The sequence below is a fragment of the Sorex fumeus genome, unplaced genomic scaffold (genome assembly GCF_029834395.1).
Source record: "Sorex fumeus unplaced genomic scaffold, SorFum_2.1 ptg000002l, whole genome shotgun sequence".
Lineage (NCBI taxonomy): Eukaryota > Metazoa > Chordata > Mammalia > Eulipotyphla > Soricidae > Sorex > Sorex fumeus.
This window is the reverse complement of record NW_026606059.1, coordinates 6247666-6255131: the sequence shown is the minus strand read 5'-3', so window position 1 is coordinate 6255131 and position 7466 is coordinate 6247666. Positions and strand designations below refer to the sequence as shown.

At 55.5% G+C, this 7466-nt stretch overlaps 1 protein-coding gene across 2 annotated transcripts; it reads right to left on the bottom strand.

The window, feature by feature from the left end:
* Positions 1-295: 295 nt before the first annotated feature.
* On the bottom strand, positions 296-7345 carry CHCHD7 (coiled-coil-helix-coiled-coil-helix domain containing 7). Of its 2 annotated transcripts, none has more exons than XR_008795374.1 (4): positions 7247-7299; positions 4056-4137; positions 1842-1982; positions 296-427 (listed from the first exon to the last, which is right to left on the bottom strand). XR_008795374.1 is itself a non-coding variant. In XM_056136451.1 (4 exons), exons 2-4 carry the CDS (start codon positions 4107-4109, stop codon positions 323-325), a joined length of 258 nt encoding a protein of 85 aa, XP_055992426.1. In that variant the 5' UTR covers positions 4110-4137; positions 7247-7345; the 3' UTR covers positions 296-322. The 2 variants fall into 2 exon arrangements, 1 of the variants encoding a protein (XP_055992426.1); XM_056136451.1 differs by having other exon boundaries at positions 1842-1940; positions 7247-7345.
* Between the last annotated feature and the right edge of the window lie 121 nt (positions 7346-7466).

Sequence of the window (7466 nt, the reverse complement as noted above, 5' to 3'; positions counted from 1 at the left end):
CTCGCTGCCAGGATTCTGGAGGAGCTGTGACTGGGGGGACGGGGAGGCCCCCCAGCTGTGGGAAATACTCACCTGCTCTGGGAGCCACTCAGGGGCTGCAGTGCGGCCTCGGGGACACCAAGCTTCAGGGGCCATTCCTGGCAGCGCCTGTCCCTGCCCCGGCCCACCGGGGCGCCCCCAATGCACAGGGATACCCCACTGGGCTGAGAATCACTGGGAGTGCTCCCTGGAGCCCCCCCGGCACTGGCGGAAGGTCCCCTCACCCCCCACTGCAAAAATGCCACCGGCTTCTAAGTTATATGAACCATTTTAATGCAAGCAATCAATAAGGCATTTTCCCCATGGCTCCCAGAATTTCATCTCTCTCGGCAGCTGTCGGCATATACGGCTTCACTCCACTCTGTCTTCTTTGAACCATGATAGAATTCTGTCCGTAGGGAGAGGGAGAGGGAGGGAGAAAGGGAGAAAGGAAGAGAAGGAGAGAGGGAGAGAGCGAGAGAGGGAGAGAGAGAATCAGTTATATAAACTGGCCATTCCTTAGTAATTCTGTGCTTCACCAAAAAGAAAACTGTAGACACCAAATTCTAAAATATAAATCGATCCTAAGGCTTCCAAAGTTTTCAAACTATTAGTAGTACTAGTTACTCCCATGGACCTATGAATGCATGTTTGATCGGGATGGGGTGACCTATCCCCAATCAACACGAGAACACAAGAGAAATGGCTCTCCTACAGTTCATCTAGCACAGGGGTACAGCCACACACCAGAAAGGCTGTTCTGTCAGGAAGGACACATGGTCCGATGGTGGCCCTCGCCCCCGCCCCCGCCCCCTTCCTACTGCCTGGTCAGATTCCAACTGTAGGGCCACCATTCATGCAGGTGGCCGCAGCCTGGGACCCTCTGCGTGGACGACTATCTCTTAAGAGCAGCACCTTCCCGTGTGCTTGGCTGAACCTCCTGTTTTGTTTTGTTTTTTTTGCATCTAAGTCCCCTGCTCATGTGTTCACCCTGTCACAAAGATGCCTGGTGCAGCAGTTGGCAGAGGTCAGTCCCACTGTTCAGCGAGGCCTGAGTGCAGCCAGATGCCATGCCCGCAGAAGGAGCAATCACGCCCCATGTCTCGGGAAGAGGCAGAACCCAGCAGGCCAGCGTCAACGGCAGCGCCGGGGAGACGGCAGAAATGGAAGCCCGAAGCGAGTTAGCACAGGGATAGTCACACCACATCTCCTCCACCAATAGAATAACTAAGATGGTAACAAGGCTCTGGGAGAGGACGGAACCCCCCATCTGAGGGCGTGTGCTGACCCCCTGGAGGAGGGGAAGGAGCCAATGGAAGATCTACAGCAGAACTTCACAACCAGGACCGCATGGGACCCCGTGGACCCAAATCACATAAACGGGGCCACCGCACGAGCCTCGGGGACCGGCTGGCGGGACAGAGGGGACTCAAGGAACCAGTTCAAAGTGGGCCATGGCTGAAGAAAGGCTGAGGAACGCTGTGGTAACGGCTCTCTTTCAGACTGAAGGAGTGCAGGGGACTGAAGGAGTGCTTCCCTGCGGCCATGACCAAGAAGGTCACGGGGCCAGAGAGACAGCAGAGACAGGTTAAGGCCCTGCCTCTCACACAGCGGGGTCCCAGCTCCACACCGGGGCCCCCAAGTCCCACCCGGAGTGATCCCTGAGTACAGAGCCCGGAGGAAGCCCGGAACACACTGAACGTGGCCCCAACACCACAACGAAACAGAGGACTCCGGAGGATCTAAGGAGGCTGGCTGATGTTAGCGTTCAGTCACAAGTCTCAGAGGCAAGACTCCACACACCACTAACAAGCTGGGCTTACCCAAAATTTCCGGCAGTTTTTGTACCTCATGAAGTAACTGGAGCACCTTTCCTTGTCATAGTTGTTTTCATTCATGCATCTGGTGGAAGCGTCAGATTCCTTAAAGATGTAAGATAGGCATCATTTAAGAGGTGATGGGATCTAAAAAGAGCAAATGAGCGTCACACTGCTGAAACTGCTTCCCCCAAGTAACGAGCATGAAACAGTCCCCTCCTGTTCAAATGAAGCACTGTAGCACTATCCTCCCGTTGTTCATCGATTTGCTCGAACGGGCACCAGTAATGTCCCACAACAAATTGTGAGACTTGTTGTTACTGTGTTTGGCATATCGAATCTGTCACAGGTAGTTTGCCAGGTGTTGCCGTGAGGGCGAGATACTCTCAGTAGCTTCTCGAGCTCCCCGAGAAGGGTGGAGGAATCAAACTTGGGTCGGCCGCGTGCAAGGCAAATGCCCTACCTGCTGTTCTATCATGAGCTCAAATTAATAAAGAAACAACAACAACAAAAAAAGAACCAACCACTCCCCTACCCTCACCCCTCAAAAAAAAAAAATACCTTTCCAATGATCCCAGTTTCCATGTCTGGATTAGCTTTGTGAATCTATGGCCTCAAGACTCTGAGCCAAGCACTGACAGGGCTGGACCCAGGAGCCACTGGCAGGGGATGCAGAGGCACAGTCCACGGGTTCCCAAGCCCAGAGCCCGATGACCAGACTCAGAGCAGCCTGCTTGCCTCTCGGGATGTGTGTCCACGTCCATGCTGGCCTCAAGGGCCCACGCCCACCGGCCAACAACTCCATCAAGGCAACTCAACTCAGCACCATTCATCTCGACCTATGTTTGGCTATCGTTCACGCCACTGTGTGAGCACATACATGACGATGTGAGCAATTTCAACTGATCCCCACTAATATCACTGGAAAACCAAAGAGACCTACACAGGGCCGTGATCCAGAGCAGGATGCTGCTGCCTGGGAACGAAAGTGAAGCTCTGGAAGCTAACAGCAGGCTGGATGACAGCTTCGGAGGGCAAGGTCTGATTCTCAAAAGGCATCAAAAGGAAAGTTAATTTAAATAAAGCTGTAATTTGCTTCATAGACTTGAGAAGGGCTGGAGTGATAGCACAGCAGTAGGACGTTTGCCTTGCACGCAGCCAGCCCGGCCGAGCCGGGTTCGATTCCTCTGCCCCTCTCGGAGAGCCTGGCTAGCTACCAAGAGTATTCAGTATGCCAAACACAGTAACAAGAAGTCTCACAATGGAGACGTTACTGGGTCCGCTCAAGCAAATCGATGAACAACGGGAGGGTAGACTTGAGAAACACGAGAAAAATCTAAATAGATTTGGTACTGTTTCTGCTAACAGATCTAAAATTCAGAAGAGACCTAAATTTCTTGGACAGATACTTCACAAATATGTCTAGTTGCAAAAGATATAGATTAGGTATAATAATTCTTTTTATCTTTTTTTGGCTTTGGAGGGGTCACACGCCCGGTGATGCTCAGAAGTTACTCCTGGCTCTGCACTCAGGAATTACTCCTGGCGGTGCTTGGGGGACCATATGGGATGCCGGGGATCGATCCTGGGTCGGCCACGTGCAAGGCAAATATTCTACACGCTGTGCTATCGTTACGGTCCCAAGGTGTTATAATTTTTAGATTACCAGTCTGATGTGTGCATTAAAGGATGACAAAGCCATAAGAACTGCTCGCTGTACCAAATCAATGCCAATAAAAGCTTCTCCTAATAAAGTATTTTGTTTATATGATGCCTCCGTGAAAACTGTCTTTAAATGGGCTAACTCTTACCAATTCCTTTATTCTTAGCCACACTGCATTCAAGGGCATGATGAAATCACTGCTAATAAGATACAAATTTCAGTGATTTCAGACAGTTTAAAATCTCAACCCTTCCCACTCTCCATGTCTGCCGGAAGGGTCCTCTCAGCTCTTCATATGCCTGCCTCCTGCTATTTCAGCGACGATGTACCTGATTCTCACACACATGCACAATTCTGAAAAGAAACAAGTCCTTATTAGCTAAACTGCGGAAACCTAAAGCTATTCTAGTGACTAGAAAGAGAGGGGAGGCCAGGAACACTTTCCGTTCTGACTTAACTTCACACAAGCACCGCGCAGAGCGGTCACCCACCCAGTGAGAAGCACCCTGCTTTGCTGACTTCACTCCTGTGAAAAACCGAATTGCGAAGGAACTCACCGACAAGCAAGGGTTTATGTCAGGGTCTCTCAGTCTCCGCGCCGCCAGGGGCATCCCGCCCGTCTTCTCACCGCAGGGAGGGCTGGGGAAGACACAGGGGACAGCAGGAAGCCAGTCAACCTCAGCAGCCCATCAACACTGGGAAAGGTCTCTGTGGCTCGATAATTTCCCAGTAAGAAATGTGTGTGGCTCTGTTTGCAGGATGGGTCACACCCAGTGGTGCAGGGAGCTACTCGGACCCTGACCCTCCCACTTACAAAACCTGCACCCCAGCCCCTCGGGGCATCTCCTGGTCCCAGAATGGAAGTTTCTGCATCTTCTGCATCCTGAGAATAAAAGGTTTGGGGGAGTTTCTCCTTCATTATGACGCCTCCGTGCGATGGCCATATTGAACTGAGTTGGGCTCAGATATCTAGAAAAACAGCCCACCAAATAGTCAATCTTTGTTTATTCTTATTCCAATTTTGTAGGCAATGAAATGTAGTGACAAAGCCCAAGCACCCCAACAGCTTCTTCATTACCTTGATCAGCATACCAAGCAAGGATGGGATCACTTGGTACAACTCAAGGGCAACAAAAACACTTAGTGATGCGAGTCCCTGAATGCCTGCCCTGTGGACCACACGGCAGTGGCCAACGTCGGACAACACCTGTCCTGATGACACTGCAGAGCCTTTAAAGGAAGGAAAGGAGCTGAGACTTGGCTTCCAGGGACTTCTAGTCAACTGGCACTTAATGGCTGAAGAGAGCCAGGGGGCACTCCTGGTGTTCGTTCATCTTCTAATTTAAGTCTTGCAGATACAGCTCTGCGATTTTGAGCGACTTAAGATGATCAGAGTTCCCTAAAGGTCAATTCCAAAGGATGTGCGTACTCAAAATGGGTAGATTGACTCTATCCCGGGACAGCTGAAACCTACAGTAGGGACGCCTGCTTCCTTCTCTTAAGATGGGACAGAAAGAAACTAGATGAGAAAAAAAAAAAATAACACAAGAGTCCACCAACACTCATTTCAGAACAGTGTTTGTTTTCTCTAGCAGACTCTTTTAAATGCTCTGCAGGAGACCAGAACAATAGCACAGCAGGTCGGGTACTTGCCTTGCATGCAGCCAACCAGGGCTGGATTCCCCAGCACCCCATATGGTCTCCTGAGCCCTGCGAGAAGTGATCCTTGAGCACAGAGTCAGGAGTCAGCCCTGAGCACTGCTGGCTGTGTCCCCACATGCCCCCACCCCAAGAAAAAGAAGTCAAGGTAGGGGCCTGGGAGCTAGTACAGAGGGTAAGGCGATTGTCCAGCATTCAGTTGACAGAGGTTCAAATCCTGGCATCACCTAGGGTCCCCCAAGCACCACCAGGAGTGTTCCCAGAGTGCAGAGCGAGATATACACCCTGACTATTGCCAGGTATGCCCCAACCACCCCGCGCCCCCCCCCAAAAAAAAGAATAAAATTGGAAAAATCAAGTCAATTCAACATTGATTGAGCTCCCCTTTGAGCTCAATCATCATTCTTCCAAAGACAAGGAGACCCAACAAATGATGTAACATTTGACCTACTCAAAGCTCCAAAGTTAAAAGTGCATCAGTCAGCATAAACAGAGAGGCCACAATTTTCAAATGGAATGGTTTATACTTTGCTTGTCCAGGGCAGAACCACCAACTGAGTATCAATCACGATAAAAAAAAAAAGTCCAGGGGTTGGAGCCACAGCACAGCCGGGAGGGCGTTTGCCTTGCATAAGACTAACCCAGGTTTGATCCCCAGCATCCCATATGGCTCCCTGAGCATGGCCAGGAGTGATTCCTGAGTGCAGAGCCAGAAGTAATCGCTGAGCATTGCCGGGTGTGACCCAAAAAGAAAAAAAAAAAAAACCCACCATAAAAAACGAAAGTCCATTCAGGAAACAAATCTAACGCTAGGGGCTCCTGAAAAGTGGTGGTCCTACACTCAATCCAGGCTTCTCCCAACTCGGTGCAGGAAGGAGGTGGAAGAAGGAGGAGCAGGACGAGAGGAGGAGGAGGAAGACGAGGAAGACGAGGAGGAGGAGGTCGAGGTCTGGGCAGGAGTGTGCAAATTCTGCAAAGAGCTGCAAACAGCCGAGTCTCCGGGAGTTTTGTAACTTCCAGTCTTCCCGACTGCCGGTACACATCTTCATCCCAGCATCTGTCATCGCACACACGAAGCCGGCCAGCTCCAGAAGCACCTTGCACGGATGCCATGCAGGATGCGGTCCGCGAACACGCGGCGGCCGCGTGCTCTGGGGAAGCCAAGGCGTCGGCAGGCCGAGGGACCTTCCTCCGAGGAGCGAGGATGCAGCCGGGAGCCCTGGCCGGGGGCATGCGGGGCCCTGCCCCTTCCTCGGAGGGCTCGGCCGGCACGGGCGCAGCTCGGCAGCCTTCCTGCAAGCGGAGCGTCGCGCAGGGGGGCACGCCCGCAGCATCCCGGCTGGTGCGCGCTTCCCGGGCGGCCTCGGGGCCGGGTGTCCCTGTGCCACCTCCTGGGCTCGCGTCCCGGGGAAGCGCCCGGGGCACCGATGTCACCCCACGGCGAGGCGAGCCGCGGGGCCGAAGTGCAGGCGGCCGGGCACTCCACGGGCGAGGTCCGGAGCCAAATGCCACCACCCGACCACGGAGCCCCTGCAGGCCCGGGCAACGTCGCGGGGGGCGTGTGCGCGGGGCAGCGGGCTTGCACGGCGCTGTCTGCACCGGCCCTTCGCCCACCCGCGACCCCCGCACTCCCCGGGGGCGCCCGCGCTGCATCCACAGCTCGGAGGCTCCCGGCTGGGCACCCCGAGTGCCCACGGCAAGAAAGGCCGGTGCTTCTCGCGACGGGTGCAACGGGTTGCGGAGGGCGAGGTGGGTCCCCCGCACCCGGGGGTCGCGCTGGGGGGCGCCGGTGGCAGCCCTCGCTCGGCCCCCAGCGCGCCCGCAGGGTCCGCGGTGCGAGGCGGCGGCGGTGGCCCCGCGACGCTTGCAGAGCAGGAGCCCGCGCAGGGGTCACCTCCCGCGGCCCCCGGCGCGCAGAGGGGACACCGGGACGGCAGGAAGTGGCCCGCGCCGCGACCAGGCCCCGCAGGAGGCCCCCGGCGCCGCAGAGGTGAGCGCGGGGTCCCCGGGGCGTCCCCGCGCCCCACCCCCGGGCCCCCGGCCGCCGCGCACGGCGGGGCGGGGAGGCGAGCAGCGGGTGACCACTCACCTCGGGCGGCCGCTCTCGCCCGCGCCGGGCGCGTCCAGCTCCAAACACGTCAGTGGCTCACGCAGCGGGCCCTTAAGTAGCGCGCAGCCCAACTTGCTGCCCCCGCTCCCCGGCGGCCGGCCGGCCAATCGGCGCGCGCCGCCGCCTGATTGACAGCCGCGCCGCGCCCTGAGCGCCGGGGGCGGGCGCGCCCGGCCCCGCCCACGGGCGGCGGGAGGCC